A 23,744-nucleotide genomic window follows, 5' to 3' on the forward strand; every position below is an offset into this window, starting at 1 on the left:
ATTGTCATGAATTAATCACCCTCATGTCGTTCCATACTCGTAAGACTTTCGTTCATCTCCGAAACACAAAGGAAGAAATTTTAAATGAAATATAAGCAATCCACGCAACTACCACTTTGTTGCTTCAAAAAGTTCACAAAGAGATTGTAAAACTAATCCATATGAATTTAACGGTTTAGTCAACATTTTCTGAAGAGATTTGATCGCTTTATATGATGAACATATAAATATTGATCAGCGAACATAAACAGAATCTCAACCATACTTGCTTGATGTGCGAGAACAATCCACATTGGTTCTAGCAGAAGCTCAAACGCGCTGCATAACACGAAAAATGAACCTCATTGGTTCTTGCAGAAGCTCAAACGTGCTGCGTAGCACGATAATGAACCTCATTGGTTCTTGCAGAAGCTCAAACGCGCTGCGTAACACGAAAAATTAACCTCAATGATTCTTGCAGAAGCTCAAACGCGCTGCGTAGCACGATAATGAACCTCATTGGTTCTTGCTGAAGCTCAAACGTGCTGCATAACATGAAAAATGAACCTCATTGGTTCTTGCTGAAGCTCAAACGTGCTGCATAACATGAAAAATGAACCTCATTGGTTCTTGCTGAAGCTCAAACGTGCTGCGTAACACGATAATGAACCTCATTGGTTCTTGCTGAAGCTCAAACGTGCTGCATAACATGAAAAATGAACCTCATTGGTTCTTGCTGAAGCTCAAACGTGCTGCGTAACACGATAATGAACCTCATTGGTTCTTGCTGAAGCTCAAACGTGCTGCATAACATGAAAAATGAACCTCATTGGTTCTTGCTGAAGCTCAAACGTGCTGCATAACATGAAAAATGAACCTCATTGGTTCTTGCTGAAGCTCAAACGCGCTGCGTAACACGAGAATGAACCTCATTGGTTCTTGCTGAAGCTCAAACATGCTGCGTAACACGAGAATGAATCTTATTGGTTCTCGCACATCAAGCAAACATGCTTGAGCTTCCGTTTACCATAACTGATCTGTGAGTTGACGAACGTTTATGTGAATAAAAGCCTAAATTAAATCTGTTTATCATATAAAGTGATCGTGTTTCTTCACTGTGGACTAAACCACTCAATTCATATGGATTCGTTTTACGATCCCTTTATTAACTTTTTAAAGCGTCAAAGTGGTAGTTGTGTGGACTGTCAATGGAGGGAGAGAAATGTCTCATATTTCATTAAAGGTACAATATGTAGGATTTTTCGCCACCAGGGGTCGCTAACCTCTTACAATAACAAAGGTGTATATCGATGAAACAAAGCATTAAGCGGAATTATGGATCTTGTCGTCAAGCTGATGGATCTTTTATGGATGAGTGAATACAGTGATGTTTTTAACATAACTGTGGTGTGAAGGAGGGCGCGATTGCTAATGAGAGACGTATACCAGCGCCACACGCGAGTCCCGCGGATATAAAGGAATAAGGACTACTTCATTCAGGACTACTATTTCATTCTACCGACTACACGCAAGTGCTGAATTACTCACACAGGTCAGTTTATTAGACGAATTAAACTTGAGGTAACGCAGCGCTGTTTCACTTGCTCGAACAGTTACACTATCACACTAAACGGCATTTGAGTGTGTTGAATGTTGTTAGTTAGGTTGTTTGTTGGCTGTATGAGACTAGCAGTAAGCTAGATTAACATTAGAATAACATACAGATCACATTCTCACATTTCATTAGGGGTGGCACGGTACATGAAAAAACATCCGAACCGTTCGGTTTGCTTGTCTCGGTTCGGAGCGTGTGTGTGTCTCACGGTTCGACGCATGCGCAATGTAGCCTCGTGCCCATATGTGACCTCAGACGTGTGTTTCCTTTTCGCGCGAAATAAGACGTGTGGACATACATCTGATGCTTGTTCGACTTGAACCGGCGCTGCACTGAGCGATCGGTGAATGATATCAAAGTACCGCGAGCGCGACGGCTCCGTATGCTTTTCAATCACTCTCGCGGTACTTTGATGTCATAAACCGATCGCTCAGTGCAGCGCCGGTTCAAGTCGAACACGCCAGTAAAAGTGGAGTATGGGGTGCTGCAGGTCACGTCACGCGGAGAAGTGGCAAGTGGGAGAGATAAGGAAGGCTAACCGGAGTTGGAGGATGCGTCAGCGTCGTATAAGTCCGGTGTGTGGGAACATTTTGGATTTCATGTTATGATATTTAAATATATAGCAGCTACAGTGGCACTTTAAGTTTAGATAAGAACTCCAGTCATGTTTCCAAATACTGCACTTTAATTTCAAGTGAAAAAAGTGTATCCTCACTCTCAGGGAATAGAAGCATTGTTGATACTGTTTTTGTGTTGAGGTTAAACTTATGTTTCACTTTATGATTATGGCCTTTTCTATTGCTATAGCCTAATTATAGGCAATTATGTTTCATGTATTTTGACTTATATTTAAAAGACAGAGTTTTAAGAGTTCCTCTCTTTTTCTTTTAAAAGATACAATTTTTGTAAGAGCTACACTTAAGTTGGTAGTTTGATAAATGCAAGTTAATTTTTTATCTTTGTGTGCTAAAAATGCACATAAGTTCCTGTAGAGATAGTGATACACATTCTACTTTTTTTGCCAAATAAACGAAAAGCATGTCATCAATGTCTTCTCTCTTGCTGTATCAAAATCTCACCTAGCTTTCCTCGGAGATGGTCCCAATAATGTGCTTAAAGTCAAGTCAAATTCAGTTTGTGCATGGTTGCATGATATAACATTTTTGTTAATACTGTATCCTAAATTGTGGATAATTAAGCTATATATCATGCTGAAGTACATTTCTGGAGTGTTAAAGATTAAAAGAAAAAATAACAACAAGAACCGTACAGAACCGAAAACCGTGACCCTAAAACCGTGATACAAACCGAACCGTGGGTTTTGTGAACCGTGCCACCCCTACATTTCATCATGTTGAACTAAATAACATTGATTCGTTTTATGTACATTTGTTCACCTGTCTAAATAAAGTATGCAACACTCACGTCTCTGTCAAGTCGAAGTTAGTCGCGGACGTGGAGCTCTCGGCATCTCGAAAGATGTTGATCCTCGTTTTAGTCCTCTTTTTGTCTCAAAGTCTGCTTGCCATGGTCCAAACTGTTTGAACAAAACAACAACAGTGTGAGCGTCCTGCTAAGCATAACCCAGTTGTCCACGTCTGTCGCCATGGTTACTATGCAGTACGAGCGGAAACAGAGGGTAACGCGGATATGACGCCATTGACTGGCGACTCCTCACCCCTGCTCACACGTCCCGTTTCCTTGTTTAAAAATCGCAATTTTCTCACAATTTAGAAATAGTTGGAAACATTGGGGATATTGTAAGTAATCAAGTAATCTAGTGGTTTTTGGATATTTTACTGCAAAAATCCTACATATTGTACCTTTAAAATATCTTAATTTATGTTTAGAAGATAAATGAAAGTCTTGCGAGTTTGGAACTACACGAGGGTTATTAATTGATGACAGAATTTTAATTTTTGGGTGAACTAACCCTTTAATGTTTTTCATCGGACAAGAAGTTCTAATATTGCATCTTAGCCCAGATGTTCTTACTATTAACTGTGGATCACGGGGCAAAGTGACATTAACCAACCTGTTAACGGTTTTCTGTGTGCCATAGAGATGTTGAAACCATTCAGGTTTATTATAAAAAGACATTGGCCTGCTATCCCTGGTCTCACCCACAGCAGGGATTTTTAGAGGCAATTACACTGTCATAATATCAGAACAAAAATAATATTAAGTGTAGAAACAAACCTGCTGAAATGTAGCAGCCAAACCTCATAGCTAAATCAAACTTGCTGAGAGAGTCCTGGGTCTCATCAGATCTCGCTCATTGTTTACAGTGCTACAAGGCACCAAATGCTCAGTACTGTTACCAAAATGACCCTGACAGCATTAAACCGGACCTCACATCTTTAAAAGGTCAAAGGCCAAATACTGTAAAATAATTTTTTACACAGCTCAAAACATGTCTCAGTCAACCAGGTCAAGTTTAAAGTGTTTCGCTCCTGGCTAAAGATGCAAATACTAGCGTTTTGAAGTTGTGACATCTGGAAAACATCAAGTCCTCAAGCTGTTCCTAAAAGGTAGGACTAATTTTAATTATACAAATTTTTAAACCTTTGCTCTGATGTTCGTGTTACTGTTGCCCGCTTTGTTTAACTTTCGCCGCCGCTTATATCACCCTGCCATGACTGCAGTGAACCCAAAGAGTGGCGGAGCGTCCGTCGGCAGATCTTAAATCATCAGCAGATTAAAGACCGAGCCGATCGGTACCTATAAACTCTGACTCTGGCAAAACACACTGGATTGTGGGACTCTGGGGTGAGAGCAGTGGATTTGCTATGTTTTCCCAAGCACAGCTGAAAGGCTCATCAACAGCTCCCTGATGGTCTAAAGTAAAGCGTGTACACACACATACACACACTCCTGGCATTCTAAAGTGGAAGGTCCCACCAGGTCTTACCAACCCATTCCCAGATTCATGCATACTCTATATAGAGACTCGGTTGCAAAATAGGTCAATCAGAAACCAAAATTCTCTTGAGGCTCTGTGGGTGGGCAGAACAGAAGTTGTAAAATGTTCTTGACCTTTAAACACGGACATATGCAGAAACATGTTTATTTTTCTCTATTTCTGAGTGTTTGAAAGAAGAATTAACAGTATTCATAATCTTAACTCTGCCCTCTGACAGCTATTCACCCTGGAGTCGAAATTGTACAGACGACAGTGTGAATGGAGAGACCCCTTTGGAGTGTGGGTCACAGTTATGACCTCTAAAGTCAATCACAAACTTTACACGTTTGTGTTTTGGGCATAATTATATGACATTTCAGTTTTAAAAATCTAAGATGTACATTTTGATTATGTTTAATGTCGGCATGAAGTGGAAGTTGTGATAGACATGGGGTGTCCAATCCTGCTCCTGGAGGGCCACTGTCCTGTAAAATTTTGATCCAGCTAGCCTCAACACACCTGACTGGAAGTTTCTAGTATGCCTAGAAAGACATTGATTAGTTGGTTCAGGTGTGTTTAATTGGGGTTGGAGGCTTGGAGCAAAACTCTGCAGGACAATGGCCCTCCAGGAGCAGGACTGGACACCCCTGTGATAGATTTTTCTTCCCTATTGCGACGTACTGTGTATCCGAGTGAAACGGCTTCTCAAACAAGAAAAAAATTTAGGCCAGGGAGAAGAGAAGAGAAGAGAAGAGAAGAGAAGAGAAGAGAAGAGAAGAGAAGAGAAGAGAAGAGAAGAGAAGAGAAGAGAAGAGAAGAGAAGAGAAGAGAAGAGAAGAGGAGTAAAATTTGATTTCATGGTGACTTTAAACCTGATTTGTGTGGCTGCATGTAGGCCAAATGTGTTTTATGAAACTTTTACGAACATCATTTGCATAAATCGGAGACTGGGAGTGTTTCGTTGAAAGCATCAGCTGTTTAATTTATGAAAACGCAGCTTCGTTCCTTCCCTCCGGTTTGCCTAAGATCTGATAACACTGTTATTTTACGACTTTATTGAAATGTTTTGCATTCAGCCATACTCGTTCTCTGGCACAGAACATTCCCTCAGCTCACACAGAGCTTGACCCGTGCTGACACTTCTGCTCAGCCATGGTAAAAACATTTATCACTGGCCATACAGGGGTCAGAAGAGCGACTGACGGGTGTTACACATCTATCCTTCGAGCTCCCTCTCTCACTTGCTCTAGTTATCCCTCCCTCTCTCGCACTCTTTCAGGCTGGACATGAGGGAAAGAGACCTCAGCTGAAGAGAATTTGTTTTCATGAAGTCCTGCGGATATTTTTTTAAAAGGTCAGATGCTCCATCTGATGTTTTTTCTGTTCTTTACATGGTCAGCAGAGATAGAGGATGAAACATAGAGCAAGAAAGTGAGAAAGGGATGCTGACATACTGCAGCAAAAATGAAGAACAGACTTGTCGAATAGGAAACCGATTCAGACATGCACTTTGGTCATCATGACAAATATATAAATGCAACACATTTATTTAAACTACATTTATTTAAAACTTGTTTATATGAAAAATTAAGAGGATAACACTCTAAATCGCCTTCACTTGTTTTTAATTCCTTGCATGAATCTGACTCATTCAATAATGTCAATAAAACTGAATTTATAGAAGTTTTTCAGTTATAGAAACACAAACATACACATACAAAAAATTGTTTACAAGTCATAAATGAGCATTGAAAAGTGAAATTTTGGACAGAGTGACTTAGATTAATTAGTGGTTAAAATTGTCATCAAAAACAGAATGAGGCTTTGCATTCATTAGTATTTTCGATGTATTAAGTGCAACTCGAAAGGCATTATTATAAAAGTATGATGCGTTTCGTACATGTTGGCACAAAGAAACATACAGATTCCATAAAATGAGGTTGGAGGACAAAAATAACTACATTTTCCTCAGGAATTTATGTCTGCTCGAACAAGTCCTTCTGTGGAAAGGAGGCTAAAGATATTATGTAACAATCAAATTAAAACACTCCATGACTTTGTTCATGCTTAATCGATGTTCTAATGTTGGCTTTATCTCAGGGATATGAAACTCAATAGGACGGGCTTAGGATAAGAGCATAGGGCTCATAAATTCGACCACAGGGTGTATGTTTGTAATTATTTAGCCAAGTCTTAGTAAATGCAGATACTGTTGAAACGGGTCAAACCAAGTGCCTTCGGTTCACACCCTCTTCGGGAAAGTGGCCAACATGTTCTTAAAGAGAGTGTGGACTTTACACAGCATAAATGAATTAACAAACATCTGACCCGTATTCATCAAGGATTTGAACACTAAACCTGTGCATATTCATTGCGAACATCATCATCAGCAGCAGCTGTAACACTTCCTATAAACGCATAATCGTTTCCTTCATAAATACCATCCGGCGTGTGTCACCATTGAGAGGTCTGTCAAAAGATGATCCTTCCTAAGTCTAAACACGGCCTTTTACCCGTAAAGTATTAGAAGCGCCTCTGAGCGCTTTCAATTATCTCAATCACCTCCAAAGCCATCTGAGCTAAAAACACAGCAGTTTCACGTAACCACGAGAGGTTCAGAGAAGCTACACCTCTGTTCTTCATTAGCCATTAAAAGCCTGTTGTTTTTGTAGAGGGAATAAGTGACCTAAAGGGGCATCGTTATGGCTTTGCGGTTTCAGTTTGAACGTAAAGCCGTGCTGGATTACCTCCCTGAGAAGCACCAAGCCCCATTCCATCCAGCTGACTCACAACCCAGCCCTATACATCTCTCCAGCTCTCTTTCTCTATATGAACAGCTGTGATTGCTTTTATTATAAGCTAATGCATAAGTTTCTTCCTGATTTTTGCATGCTAGTGAGACTGGTAAGATCATTACTGGAAAAAAAAAAAAAAAATGAAACCAGAAAGGTTTCCAGAAAGAAAAAATAATAATCTGACCACAATTGAATAAAACATAGCTAAATACAAATTTGAAAGTTTTGCCAAAAAATACTGAAATTTTGTTATTGAGCTATTTAATAACTTGTGTTAAACAATATTAAATGGATGAAGCCTACTATGGTAATTATGATTATTATATATATATTTCGCGGAGAAATATCATATGAATATGACGTCAGAACCTGGAAGTCTAATTCGCCGTTGGTTCCTTCAAGATTTTCCTATAGAGGGTTTTCAATCTATGAGTAAGATAAAGCCTGTTGTAAACATAACTTGATGGTACTTTGATGTTTTGTTCTACAACATACAGTCCACACACTCACACCCCAAGCTGTCTTAGTAACTTATTAAAAACATACACTGTCAAAAAAAAGTTGCTGCCTTAAATTTGAACTTTTCATTTCAACTTAAATTACATTAAACTGACTGAGTTGAATCTTGTATAACTTCTAAACAGTTGAAAATTGCTTAACTTATTTTGATGAGTTAAAGCAATGTAACATGTAACAGCAATGTAACATGTTACACATGTTGTCATAACTTATTGATCATATCATTTTTTACAGTGTCCGTTTTTAAAAATGAACATTACTGCTTTAAAATTTGCGTTTTCGCTATGGGTGTGAGTAATTTACATTGTAGAACAAAACGTCAAAGTATTCAAGTTATGTCTACCACAGGCATTATTTTACACATAAGCCGAAAAGCCCCATTACAGGGAAAATCACGAAGGAACCACCAGTGTATTAGTCTTCCGGGTTCTGACATCATCCCTGCACCACTCTATTCATTCTTGCGTGGTTACGTCATGTCCGTAAATACAGAAAACAAGGCTTGCTACTACAGTTTTTGGTCAGGTGGCATATTTTTCTGAAATTCGTTTTTTTGGGGAAATTCGTTTGAGTATGAGTAGAGTTTGATGCAGCGTGATACACCTTAATAGGCCTACCAACTTATTTTCGGATCATCGGTCATAAAGCTCTGTAAACACTGGTTACAAACATGAAGATATACCTTTAATTTCACCAAGCGGATTGATTGCTCACCAACACCAAGCCCCCAAAAAGTAGAATTTATCATTCAAACCAATCATAATCAATCATATTCAATCATCCAATAATAACGCGATGGAGGCATTGCCTCCTCTCACGTGACTTTCCCCCCATTCATTCTTTATTACCCCCCACCAATCCCACCCCACTTTATGCTGTTAAAACTTAATGGGCTCAGGGGAGGTAAGAGAGAACTGCGTTTTTGCACCCCTGAAGGGAACTTCGGGAAGGGGACGCCATTTGTGGGAGCGTTCCAAACAAAAGTGAACAACTGAATCCCTTCACGTAGGGGCCCTTCCACAGGTCGGTTAGCGAAGGGAACATGCAATGGTCACTTCAAGGAAATAAATGAATCATTTATGGTCATGTTCTGCCATTGAGTGAGTAGGGCATAGAGATGCTCACTTCCAATTGGAATCTGAATTGAGATCCGTGACGAATTTCTTGCGATTGGCGGGAAAATCAGTAAAGCATTATGTAAAATTTAAATGGAACTGGTGACACCCAGGCTGTTTTGCCTTTAGCTTTCAACTCAGGTTTGCTTTGAAAAAATACGTTAACGTGTAGCCTATCTATCAGGACTTTAAAGAGCGTGATAGACGCAGGCAGGGGGCCTGTATTTAGACAGCCGTCAGTAGTTCAGAATTTGAGAGCAGCTCTCTGACTTCACAGACTTTGAAATGTTAAACTTTCAGTGGCTGAAGTGTTTAGATTAGCGAAAGTGATGTAAATAGACGTGATGAAATATGTAAGTGAGCTGTAAACAGTTCTTTTTATCTTCAGGCAGCCGTGTGTGCGTTCATGTGCATGTGCAGAGCGTATTGTGTGTGAGCCGTGCTTTAAACATGAGCAGCTCGAGCTCGCACCAAATCTTTACAGTTTGTTTTCTTTTTACCTCCAAAAATGTAAATGATGTCTAGCTGCTGTTTTTTATTATATGCAGCCGAAGAGTGGGCGCACGGCTTCCGTGGCAGGTTTTGCTGATTAATTTCCTGAGGTCAGGGCTATTGCGCTGTGCTCAGTGATGCAACATGGACTCACAGACAGCCAGAATATTCTGATAAAACCAACAGAGCAAAATCGGCCGGAATAAACTGCATGGGCCTTTGCACTCAGCATTTTACGAATCTCTGTGTAGATGATCAGTAAAATGGGCCAAATGATAGTTTGATAGGTTATGCATTTCAAATCAGATATAGCCTACACTGAAACGATTTCTTATCACAACTTTTAATCTTTTGTCAAATCAACTTAGATAATGCATGTGGTTCAGAAAACAATGTTTTGAGTTTCTATTTATTAAACCAATCTCCTTTGTTGTATTAACTCACATTTTTAATTTCAATGAACTCAAAATGTTAAGGCAACCAGGTAACTTAATTTTTAAAGTTAAACCAACAATCTTTTTTTACAGTAGTTAACATTCCCTTCTTGTGTGAAATGGGGAATTAAGCCAACGTCTAAGCTTTAAACAACACCTTCCAAAGCCCTCACATGAATACACACTCCCATTAAATCAATCGATTGTTTACTCTTTAGCCTACTCATGACTGTTTTTTGCACCAGGTTTTTCAAACTAGTTAAAAACAATGACTATAATAAAGGGTGCCAAATTTACTTACAGCTCTCAGCAAACACACCTGAACCTACTAAACTAAGTCTATGGATCACTTGAAAATTGCAGGTAGAACATGATTGGAACTAAATTCTGCACGAAGGTAGGCCTACCCTACAGTAGATCTCCAGGAGTAGGGCTGAGCGCCTCTGCAGTTGCTGGATTACATTTTTACGCGCTCTCGCCACCAGGTGGCGCGTATTGAGCGCGCAACAGATGCGCACCAGCGTCCTTGTCCAGCTCTGATCCACTGAGAAAGTTTCTGTGCGTCTCACTCAAAGGAACCTGCAACCTGCATCTCATCTTATCTTATGTGGGGTGGTGTGACGTCACAACAGAGTTCCCGAGTCAACAAAACAGAGTTAGTGAAAATGTACTGTTTATTTCCATAAAAAAAGGAAAAATTACAATTTGATGTATTTTTAACATTTAGCCTAAATCTTAAAAAGTTACATGCGTGCAGAAATGTTGAAATCGAAGTAGGCTACACATTCTATTTTCATTGTAAACTAAATGATTTTTTCTTTCTCTCTTATAGCTACACAATATATGTTTTCCTCATTCGCAGTTTACGCTAATCTATGTGTGTTTGACCCCAAGAGGAAAAGTTTATTCCACCGCACTTCAGTTTGTATCAAAGAGAGGTGCTCGAACTTCTTGAATTCACCTTTCCCGTGTTACTAAAATGAGACTCGTGCTCTTAATGTCTTCATGGGGTCGGGGTGACAAATTGACTAATGGTTTTGGGACGTTTAAAACTGGTCTCTCATTTCTTTCTCGCAGAGAGCACAAGTTAAAGGTGACAGTTGTATATTTACCTTAATTAATACAAAGTGAAGCTTGATTTGTTGCCACCCCCACCTCGCACAGAAGCTCACTTTAAACAATAATGCTTCGACTTTATGCTTTATTGATGAGAACGTTTATTTACTTACACTTTTCTAAGCTCAGTTTATAAGTGAAATCTTCTTTATAGTAATAATAATAATGTGGAAAAAGTAGGCTGTTTGTCATTGTAACATATTTAATGCAAAATGTTCCTATTTTAATTATTTATATTTTTTCTCTTTCCTTCTGCTGATTACCGCCCTTATCAGCGCGCAAGGGGTGGAAGACCTTTCCAACGTAAAAAGTTTCAAAAGTTGCAGTGGAGTTCAGTTCAGTCCTCTAGCATGTATGCCTTGGATAAAAGTCTGCGTGTGTTTGGTCCTTCAGCGTTGAGGGCTGCTGTACCAGTGGAGGAAACTTCACTTCAGTATTTTGGGGGTTTGGCTGTGTGACGTCGCGGGTTGGGTTACAATAAAGAGGCGGTTTGACTTTGGGACCACAAGACAGAGCTAGAGTAAGACACAGAGAGAGAGAGTTTCTACCCCGAGTAACCAAATACTCACAGCGCACAACCGCTGGACCACAGCTGTGCGAACTTCAGGGTTTTCCCGTGTCTCTGCTGCGAGAACATGCTGAGGAAGACGAACATTTCTCCGATGCGCCTGAGAGTTTTGCACTGCATTTAAAAACGCTGTGGGAAAACTAAGTGACTCTAAAACTTATTTTGGATCGCCCTGCTTCACCAAGACCTGGTAAATATTTTCTGGCTTTTTGGAATATTTTTGACAAGCTTTTACTATTGCACTGTCAATGATTCCCTGCACAAGACGTGAACTACAAATGTGTAATGTTCAAGTGCATTTAAGAATGAATTAGTAAAGCGAGAAATTGCTTGTAAAGCATGACGGGTACAACTTGTAACACTTTAGCTGTTTAAAGAAAATTCTTGGAACAGTTGTTGAATTAACTTCATTGCAATGTCTAAGTAATTTGTTGCTTAATGCAGATAAAAGTCACAGCAAAGTAACTAATGTGTAAATGATGGTCTTTAATGGTGATCGGGTCAGTGATCGACAGGTGGGATGCGCATTGCAAATTCTTATTGATTATAAATGGTGTCAATACGTTTGAAATATTGTTGTGGGAATAAAATAACTTGTTTACACTACATAGCCTACAATACATGTTACTAAAAAAAACTAAGATTCACAAATGTCGTCTGTGGAACGCCTTGAAGCTGCATGCTCTCATGTCACCCAATGTTTTTCGTTCAAAAACTAACAAATTCGTTCAAGTAAATTGTAAACTTCAGATTGTATTATGCATATGTAGAAAACTTTCTTTTTTCGAAGCCATGCGAGGCCTTGTGGTCGGTGATCTCGAGTCGTGGTTCGCGTGTGGTTTGAATGGTTTTACAGTGATGCTCGGTGATGAGAAAATTAGCAGTTATTCGTTTGTTTCGGTTTATTTTAAGCGCTATTCGTTCACCTCACGTCTTGCGGAAGCATCAAAATGGTCAAAAATAAAACAAAATATATTTTTTCTCCCATAAAAATCCAGTAGCCTAGGTACAATTAATCATGAACGGTTGCGACCCTTTTAATATTTAAAAAAACGAAATGTCATTCCTTTTAAAATAATATGGACTATAGCCTATATTTGTTTTTGTTTTTTTAAATAATACGGGCACATTTTAAAATATGCAAATGTATAAATAAATGTTTTTCTTGCCCCAGAATGATTTTATTTTGCATTTAAAGTGTTCTACAAGACATTTAAGCATAATCTAAATGCACCCAACAATTGAAACATTTTAGATATTAATAACGATTAACATTTTAGCCTAAAATATTCATGTTATGGTTTTGTCATAAATTAATGACCACCTCTGTTGAATGCCCCCTGTCAGAAATGACTCCTAAAAACATTTAAGGTATAGGCTACACAATTTGTTTAATTTCTAGCGAGAAGATGCAACGAATTTCGATATTGCATCAGTTCAAAGATTAAGCATTTAAAATTAATAAGTATTTTAGTGTTTGTACTGTGACCCTTTCAGCTTTAACTGTTATATATTTTTATCTGATTACACAAAGTGCATCAGTATGAATCTGACAATATGCTAGCCATTATTCAGTACTTTAAAATATTCCACTGTCAATTATTTTTCTTATGATATAGAGGCTAGTACAGGCACATGCGTTTTACATCAAACTGAAAACACAATAAAGCGCTAGGCCTTCTCCACAATACTTACATATATTTGTATATTTAGTCAACTGTTTGGCGGTGCTTAATGAATGGTGTGTTTCCCTCTCTCCAGGGTTAAGTGATCACATCCTCTCGGGGGGCTGCGCAGAAAAAGGAAAACATACACTTACTTGATAATCGTTGGACAATTGACCAAAGACTCGTCGTTAACGCATGAACCTCGAGACCGTGATTAAATCCTGTAATACACGTCGAGATTTCTCTGTGATCTCCATACTCGCGACAGGCGCACATTCACACCTACCGAGAGATAAAACACTTATGACCTCCGCGCGCTCAATGCGCAACTGATGAAAGCTGAGTAATCACAGTTATTGATAAGGAAGGAGGGTTAATGATGGACAGAGGCACTTGCCATGCATGCGTCTGACAATATTCTTGCAGTATTTACACACTGATGGGTGTTTGCAAATGCATGGATGTTTCAAATTAGGCTTAACAAATCAGATTTTACTTTAGGCCTACAATATGTTTTGATTATATATATATATATATATATATATATATATATATATATATATATATATATATATATATATATATATATATATATATATATATATATATATATATATATAAATGTTTCACCACATTTTGAGGAGGACGTGTCACATTTGAGATCTGTATCCCAGGGTGGATGGGGGTAGCCGACCACGAGCTCAGCAAATTGCGGTGTGATTTTTTAGACTCTTTCACCACCTTGTCTGGGATAGACGTCTTTAGCCCCACAATACTGATTCTGCCTGGCGTGGGGGACAAAATCTGGGAGATTTATCCAGACACAGCGCGCAAATCCGACCAATTAGCCAACAATGTACCGGAAAAAAATGTCCAAGCACTTGTGAAATCCCACAATTCAGAAATGTCTATTCCCCCCTAAAACGTTCAACTGGCGTTAGATTTAACGGTTAAGTAGATAGTTTCCTGACACATTCCCCTCCGTCAATCGTTTAAAGGTATGTAGACTTCAAAGGGTTAAGGGTACGAGCCTGTTCTCGGGAGCGAGTCCTGATCTCCTCTAATGACCTCCGTAAGTAAAAGTCAATTACTTCTGCGCCATGATCAGAGCGTCCAAATCCCCGGGGGAGCTTTGAGCTTCAGAAAGACTAATTAGGGCTATTTCACTTTTTATTTACCGCAGATCAGACCCTCTCCGCATCACGATGAGTATTCAAGACAGAAATACACACAAGATAAACGTCATCATTTACATTTCAGACTTTTTAGCTAAAAAACTGTTATAGAGATGTGACTTCCTTTTTTTTTTTTTTACTTTCTTGAACTTTAGAAACATGACACATAGGCTATGACTTAAAATTGTGTACAACATTTGCAACGCTTTGACCTCATCCATCAGAACCATAGCATAGTCTCGTTTTGTATTCAGTAATATAACACACAACACACTGTTTCGTTTCACGTGGTACTTATAAAACTGTGTGAAAAAAAATCCTCCAGACGATATGAGTAACACTGTATACACACACCAAGCCTGTTTGTTTGAGTGTGTGTGTGCTTGTAGTTCCTGATGAGACAAAGAGGAGTTATTGTGCTTTGTGTCTGTTCTCATCCAACCTGATTAAACAGTTGAGGCAGGTATGTCACCTACTGTCTTTCGTCTTCATGGCCATAGGCATATTTTCGGCATTCAGAAGACGCCCACACCAAAATGTACATGCACACACACTCATCTGGCAGGCTTGAGCCTTGCTTTGTGCTCATGTTGGAGTGTGCTCTTTCAATATGTCAGACAAGGTGTCTCACTTGACATGTGCAGTTTATGTCTTGACATGAGTGTGTGCGCGTGTTTTTCTTTTTCTTTTTAGGGAAGTCCCTTCAGCCTGTAAGGACCTAAAACAAGCTGTTTCCAAGTAACGCATAATACAGGCCTATACTATAACATAAAATGTAAACATAGTGAGCAAATGCTCAATGGATGTCTGCAGGTGTATTATTTTTTGAGACACTGTGTTAGTTGCTCTTACTTTACTAATTTTTCTTTCTGTCTTTGTCTCAAACAGAAACTTTCTGGAATCAGACATGGGCAGTAAGACGCTCCCAGCACCCGTGCCTCTTCATCCCTCTCTACAGCTGGCGAACTATTCCTTCCTTCATACCTCCAACGGGTTGCATTTGCCCGCCGACCACATGCCCAGCATCTATAGTTTCAGTGCCCTGCATGCCGTCCACCTGCACCAGTGGACTCTGGGCTACCCACCGTTCACTTTACCACGCTGTACCTTCTCCAAGCTGCCTGGCCTGGTGGACGCCCGCTTCCCTCTACCCTCAATCCCTCTGTTCCCCCATCTCGTCCAGCCCGCCAAGCAGGAATCCCCCGGGCCTGGTTCTGGAGCATCCAGCAAAAGCAAACCTCGTTTTGACTTTGCCAACCTGGCAGCGGCCGCCACGCAAGACGACGCCCTGAAGGCCGAAGATCTGAGCATTAACAACGGGCACGTTCGCTCGCCCTCGTTGGGCTGCCTGCTGGATGTGGCCAAGCTCTCCTCGCCGGAAAGAAAACCCAGCCGGGGACGACTTCCGTCCAAGACGAAAAAGGAGTTTGTGTGCAAGTTCTGTGGCCGCCACTTCACTAAGTCCTACAACCTGTTGATCCACGAGCGCACGCACACAGACGAACGGCCATACACTTGTGACATCTGTCACAAGGCCTTCAGGAGGCAGGACCACCTGAGAGACCACAGGTAAGGATTCACATCTGATCTAGAAACATATTCCTGCTTATACCTGCACATTCATACATAAAGCGTACAGTAACGTAAACTCCTGCCCACCCACAAACTCCCAACCTCCTGCAGATTCTGTTCCAATCATGACCTCATCAAGCATTACCGCACCTGGTAATACTCTCCCATCATTCCAGTTCGAAAAATAACACAGGGTATAATGTGAAGTACTTGTTATTTAAAAAAGGTTTATATGCACACATATAAATGCAAGTATTAAATGTTATGCAGATTCTAAAATAACAATTTGAGCTTAGAGTTAATGTGGTTAAAGTTAAGCCTCAAGCACAACAGATGCAGAAAAATCAGTTTTGTTTTAAACCACACCTGCTCTGGTGATTTATGACATTTGATATGCCAGTACTATAAGAATGATTTAAATTAGTTGAGACATGCTGAACAATCTCCTTCAGTTCTTCAGTAATGATCTTGGCTCTTTTCCTCACTGACAGTTATCGCTAGATATGCATCATTTATGAGATTTAATTACCATTTGGAGACCCAAAGATTTGTCACGACTCGGAAGATTAAACTACTGCACTAGCTTCCATTTAAAATCGCCATCATTTCAATAGTTCACATTTTTTGGCAGAATAATGGCAGAAAAATGCTCAGACCACTTTAAAATCTGTGTTGTTTAAGTTGTAAACATGCTTACATCCATTAACAAACCGCAACTATTCTCCCTCTCTCTCTCTCTCTTTTCTAAAGGTACATCCATTCCAAAGAGAAGCCATTTAAATGCCAGGAGTGTGGAAAGGGTTTCTGTCAGTCCAGAACTCTTGCTGTCCACAAAACATTACACATGCAGGTCAAGGAGCTCAAACCAGCCAAGATAAAGTGAGGGCATCTGCTTCAATCAATGGGGACACTATAAAACAAAACCTAGTGACTCCAGCCAAAAACATTGTCATCCCAAGGCCACGGAGACTCCATCTGAGGGCCGTGGACCTCTGCGCACGGCTTCACGCACCAAAGATGGATTAGGCTTGACCAAAGAGCTTCCTGAAAAGGCATCCTTCCATAACCTACAGCCATGATGCCTTAAAAGTTTGACTGAAACAAAGGAATGGAGAACCCGGATGAGAAGTCACGAGACTGAGCAGAAGCTTTAACATGGATTTAAGACAATCAAACTGATTGATTTGTTTAAGAAAGAACAAATAAGCAAGAAGAGCGCCGACACCAAAGAGAACAGCTATTGTGAGATCTGTGATGATTTTAATCTGCACTGCTCCATTCCGAATGATCTGTTGTGTTTTATTTTTGTACACAGTGATTTTTCTAGATATTGTTGACATTGTCGTTGATGAAGGCAGACTCTTCGGACCTATGCAGTTACTGAGAGACCACCAAAGCTCTCGCATTTAAAACCCAAAGTCAGTCGAGCAGTCATTCCTTCTCACCAAAGACCTTCAATCATGTAATTCCTCCTTTTGTACAGATTCCTTTTTGTATAACTGATATTTGGCACTTTAATCTGATTATTGTTTATTTACATGTATCACTGGATTCCTTAAACTTATTTTTTGAAAATAAATAGTCATTTCTGTATCAAATGCATGTTTGTCCTAATGCAAATCCTAACCCTATATAAAATCCTTCTCAGCACGTTTTTTGAAATGTTAAATCTGGTGATACATGGGTACAACTGGCACAAATAAAGGGGATTTGTCTTCACAGACTAATTCAACATTAAACAAAAAGCAGGGATAAACAGTGTGCTCTACACTCGACTGAATAAATCAATAAATAATGATCTGTGATGTGTAGACATGGGTTGACTTAATGGCCTGGGGGACGACATCTGCTGCTGTCCTCATGAGCATCTCTATTCTTTCTCTGAGCTTTAGATCAGAGGGCATGAAAGTTCATGTCTCATAGAGAAATCAGTGTAAACAGACACACCTGCAAACACAATTCAGAGGTTAAATGGGGAGTTTAGAGAGACAAAAAAAGACTTGTTCTAGCATTATGAGGAGTGTTAGATCCTTGACTCGGCACAAACTCTAACTAAACAAGGTGAACTTGGGCGGATCTATTTTTAAACTCCAGAATTAGCAGCAGAAAGCTTCAAAGAACAAGGATCATCAGAGCCAGTCATTCTTACAGGCCCAGATGAATTGGCTCATTACAGAAACAGCGTTTCTCAAGCGGCGCTTGGACCCACGCACAATTTAAAAACACAAATGGGGAAGAATCTTTAAAAACTCACCATTCCAAATTCAGACCACAACATCAGATTTATTGCCTCTGCTATGGTGAGCAAAGTGCCAAACACTTTCACAACATCTGTGATACAGTTCTTGCTCTACACCCAGAGCTGGTCTCTTGGGTTTGTTCACAGGAATGGAAGTATGTGTTTGTGAGTGTGTAGCATATGTGTGGGTTTGTGTATGATGTGAGTTTCCGTGCACAGTCATGATTACTTTCGCCCTGACATCATCACCCTTGGCTTGCAAGAAGTGGTCAATGGGCAGAGGAATCAGAATTCTTCTCAGAATCATCTTACAGCATGATGAGAACTGAAATGCTGCGTTATGAAGTAATTCTCAAACAAAAAAAAGAATTTATATTAATAATAATAACATAAAAAAAAATATCAAAATAATAATATGAATGATAATAGTATTATATGTATATATTATGTTATATGAGTTGTTTTAGGGTATGTTTACACGACAACAATGTTCTACAAACGTAAACGTTTTTCCAAAACGATCCCGTTCACATGGATACGAGAAAACTACTAAAAACACTGTATTATGCTGCCATGCCAGTGGTTGGCGATGTCACTTTGTAAAGAAACACTATACGCGCCTATAGACTGAACACGTAATACGCATGCGCACGACGTCACCGTGTTCACAAATTCGCGTTTTTGTAGTTTACAAGGAAACAATAACAGTATTGTTTTCGAAAACTAGCACTTTGAAACACGTTTTCAAAAGTTTGCGTTTTCAGGCAATATCATGTAAATGAACGACCAAAGCGCATAAAAAGTTTCGGTCTCGTGCAAATGGCCCCTTAGACTTTAGGCTCTGAAAATCTTTTTTTTACTAATGATAACACAAAAATGCATACATCCTTCTGAGGAAGGATTATCCATGACTTCATGATTTAAACAAAAATTTTTTTTTAAATTAAATAAAAATCTTCAATGTATTACTCATTTTATACAAAACGTTGTAACTTGTTTTAGTAAAAAAAAAAGAAAAAAATGAGGCCTTTTCATCATCACGGGAAAATGTTTCATTATCTGTGAACACATATACCGCCTTGAAGTTCAATCTTTCTGACAGCAGGAAAAAGGAAGATATGAAGAGAAAAAGCGCACTGTGTATGAATTAAAAATTAAAATTCTAAACTAAAATCCAGCGCACCAAAAGAGACTGAAACTGAAGAGCTAACCCTGAGAAAAAAAAAAAAAGATTCCTCCAAAGGAAAAGTCAATATGTTTTTCTTTATAATTATACACTTCCCAAGTTGACTGCAATCTCAAAACCACTGTAACAGTAAACGTTCACCTAAAATCCCCCTTTCACCAAAAAATTCTGAGGAAGAGCACTATTTAAATATGAGATGGTTTAACCGCCAAAAACATTTCATGACCTATCAGGACTAATTCGCAGGTACTTTTGGATTCATAAGCTTTGGGAAATCAAGACATATCCTTAAAAACTCATTAAAGGAAGATCAGTCTGGAGCATAAAATAAGTTCTGACAGAAGTGTTTATCACATTTTTTAAACAAACACTCTCTCTGCTGCTTCAGATATGGTATCTATTACAGCAGCATCAGTTTGTTAGATTTGCTGCAATCACTTTTTAGAGCAAGTCAACAAAGGGTTAGAAAGAAGGACAGAAGGAGGAGGAGGAGGAGAGGGAGGGAGGTTACAGGATGGAGGTGTGCCCCATCCTTCATTCTTCTGCCTGCCCGGAACACATCAGTCCATCAGCATCTCTAACTGACCCTCTGCCGAAAGAGAGCCAGGAACACACACACATTCAGACTTTCCCCATTGCTTCGACTTCAAAACTTTTTACACCCCATGAGTGAGCGCTGATGCAACTGAATCAAATAATAACACCACCACCATATTCCTGTAAATCTAAACATTGCACGCAGTGTTGCAACACCGAATACATCAGCTGGACACACAAGCAGTGAGAACATTCTCAGCATATGTTGTTGGTCGATGTATGATTTAGTGAGATGTTCAAGGAGGTCAACTGCTGTGACAGACAGTGGCTCTACGATGACACATTTAACACTCAGGAGCAGGTGACACACACACACACATGAGTGGGCCACAGTGCACATGCACAGGATGGGGTGAAGCGCAGGCCAACAGGATGGAGAGAGGACACACTGACAGACAGACGGACACACACAGGCCTCCTGAGTCCATAGCTTCCTCAGACTGGAGGAAGAGGAAGTGAAGCCTGCAAGATGTGGCCATTAAAAAACACACACAAATGCAAACACACACACATTTACAAAGTTTATACCAATAAATATTACTCATTTTGCTATATCGTTAAACTTTGACCTCAAACATCTTTGACATATCAGTCATTGCTAGTGTCAAATTTATAACTTTCAATTGAGTCAGTTTATTGAGCTTGGAGTACAGAAAACATTCTCAAAACACTAGATATACTGTATCTTAAGACTATGAAGCTCATGCTTTAATAATGACATTATATTGTTATGTATTCATGCTCATTTCTGAGCTGTTACATTCAAGCAGAAGACTTTTCTTTTGAGTCTTTTGACTTCATTTTTTGTAATACAAAATCAGACCACAAGGCAATATGACATTTTGAGAGATAACTGTGTAGACTATGTATAAATTTCGTCCAAGTGAAAATTGCACTCATATACACCTGAGAATTACATATAAGGAGGATATTTGTATTGAAACAGGTTTGGTTTCTTAAAAAAGCTTAAATAATTGAATTGTCTAAGTTATTGCTGATGTTAAATTTATTGAGCATTACAATTATCCATGCTCTCCCCTATAATGTATACATTTACAACAAATTAAGGCACAAATAATTCTTAAAACACAAATAATGCATTAAAATATTCACTTTAAATGAACACAAACTTACAGTATGTGAAACATACTACAGTAACATTACTCTAATGTAAACATGCAGACACACACAAAGAGGAAGTCAGAGCTGGTAAAAGATGGTCCTGGTGAAATGGACTGGTGAAAATGGTCAGTCCCCGCTTGACATGGGGCAGTCGTGGCCTAATGGTTAGAGAGTCAGACTGGAAACTGAAGGTTGCGTGTTTGATTCTTAATACTGGCAGGAAACGACTGAGGTGTGTGTGTACACGGCTTGCAGTGTGTGTGTGTGTGTGTGTGCTACCGTGCTTGGCCTTCACGTCGTGTCACTTTTACACACAAACAGACAAAATGTCACTGTCAACTGCACACTATACACATGAATCTTTCAGCTGTACAGCAGGAAAGAGTGCCTGTGCAAGAGGTGAATTTGGGGTAAATCATTGCATGAGTTTATGAGAGAAAGAGGACGCTGTGAAAGAGAGTGTAAGATTGAATGTATATTAGTTAAAAGCAAATTGAATAACAATGGAATAATTCTTAAATTGTTGAGTTTTGGGAGACAATCAGTGCTTTTCAAAGGCCTTAATATGTCCACCCCACTTTTCAAATTGTTCCTACGCCCCCTGGAATGACCTAAAGAATCAGTGACACGCACATTCACACATTATAAAGCTTTAAAGCCTAAATAAGCCATATATCATAATAGTACTATTAACATTGCTGAGTAAAATAAAAATCTGACTGTGTAAGTGCCAGCTGCCGTAATGCACCTCAGCTCGGTCAGATATTTCTCTTAAATTTGATGTGACTTTTATTTTATGCAGAGGCGCAAGTGAAAGCTTAGCTCTCATTAGAGCTGACCGGGCTGGGAAACATTCAGGCCCCGTAATAGCCCAACGATTTCAGAATAAACCTCAACATCTTTGTTTTTGGTTACAGACATAATTTAACTCGGCACGGATTGGGGGTCATGTCTGAGGTAAAAATTTAAACAACAGCATTTCGATCGGTGGTGTCATATTCAGTTCGGAGCTGATTTCATTCGGGGAGTGTCTTCTGAGGGTGATGTTTATTGGAGAAGCAATCGTCTAAATTAAGACAAATTACTCCGCTCTGAAATGAGGTTTGTGGCTCCGAGATGCACGAAACGGCTCAATGTGAGTATATAAGTAAATGTAGACCGAATCTGAAACTTTTATTAACCAGAGACATTTCATCTTGTTAAAGATCGGGCAGGAAAGGCAAGTGTAATTGCAGAACAGCACTCCAATAATGATATACACCGAGTGTGTGGCTTCTGTAAGGCCAACCACATGATCACGACCATATTGTAAACCTCTAAAGTTCCTTCAGCCAGCAGAACGTTTCACCTGCAGAAATCTGAATGCGGCCCTTTAATTACTGAGCTATCAATAGAGAGACTAAAATTACAAATCAGCCGGAATTGGTTTCAAATGTGCATTTGTAGATGTGTGTTTGAAAGTGAAATTACCAATAATAAGCAGGAAAATGCTTTTGGATCCCAGGTACATGAGCAGAGAAAACAGTGAGTAAAGCGGCTCCAGCTGAACTGAAGCAGTGGGTCAGTGTAACAAAACCGTAAACACAGAAAACAGACCAACAATAGCGAATCAAATTAAAGATGAAAAAGCTTCAAATACCTCTTTTTATCAAACAATAAACTCTCATAAAGTGTATATCAAATTTGCAGTGATGGTGGAGGATGTTTGTCCAACACCGCACATTACCTCAGACCTGTCTGATCCCGACACAGAAGTGTTCCCATGCCCGAGGTTCGCTTTTATTTGATGAAATACAAATTTATAGCAATAAAACCAGTTTATGATATAATTTCAAGAAACAAGGGGGAATATAATTGAAGTATGATTTGACTGGGTGCGGAGCCTTGAGAAAAGTTCAAGCGTGCCAGAGAGAAGGAAAGCAATTACCCCTGGAGCGAAATCCAAGGCATTATTGGTCAAAGACTGCAGGGTAAAACAGCCCTGTTTGCAGTTTGCTTGGTAATTTCAGCTCGTTTAAAGACCATTGCGTCGGGCCTTTAATTTATCAAGCCTCCATATCAAAGCTGAAGGGCAGATACTGAACATTTGGACAATCAGAGTCTATTTGGTTCCAGTTTTAAATCCCCTAATGGAGCTCACCCTGCCCTATTCAACCAAGAACCTCTCATTTCACAATGCACAAATAGAGACGGAGTGAATAAATAGTTAGATTTTTGCGCTACGGCACAAACTGTTTACAGTTAATCATTGCTGTTTGATTAAATTTAACCGTCGATATTATCAAACGCAAAACTTGTGTGCAGTTTGTTTTGATTAAGCATATGTCCTTAGTGTCCTGTAGGTATAAAGTTTTATATAGTTGAAATCAGTGTGACCCCATGATTCCCGATTGGGTTTGTTCCTGTTTAAAGGCACAAGCTGATGTCTTACGGCAACCCAATAGTTCACACAAAGCACATTTATCTGCTTTGCAAACAAACTATCTGTGCATACACACCACAACTGCTTCATAACACCCACTAAAGAAAGGTTTTTCTAACTCATGGGCTATTGACAGCACACAATGTACGTCATTAATAAAAAGTCCTTGTTGAAAAGGAAAAGTGTCATTTCCAATAAGCGATGAGGAATTCCTCATGACCAACATCTT

At 39.3% G+C, this 23,744-nt stretch overlaps 1 protein-coding gene across 1 annotated transcript; it reads left to right on the forward strand.

Annotated features, from left to right (window-relative positions):
* The first annotated feature begins 11,479 nt into the window (after window positions 1–11,479).
* osr1 (odd-skipped related transcription factor 1) lies at window positions 11,480–17,747 on the forward strand. Its single transcript, XM_056241737.1, has 3 exons — window positions 11,480–11,725; window positions 15,266–15,946; window positions 16,700–17,747. Exons 2-3 carry the CDS (start codon window positions 15,285–15,287, stop codon window positions 16,830–16,832), a joined length of 795 nt encoding a protein of 264 aa, XP_056097712.1. The 5' UTR covers window positions 11,480–11,725; window positions 15,266–15,284; the 3' UTR covers window positions 16,833–17,747.
* Window positions 17,748–23,744: the final 5,997 nt, after the last annotated feature.

The sequence above is a fragment of the Rhinichthys klamathensis genome, unplaced genomic scaffold (assembly GCF_029890125.1).
Source record: "Rhinichthys klamathensis goyatoka isolate OS25496 unplaced genomic scaffold, OSU_Roscu_1.1 h1tg000666l_1, whole genome shotgun sequence".
NCBI lineage: Eukaryota > Metazoa > Chordata > Actinopteri > Cypriniformes > Leuciscidae > Rhinichthys > Rhinichthys klamathensis.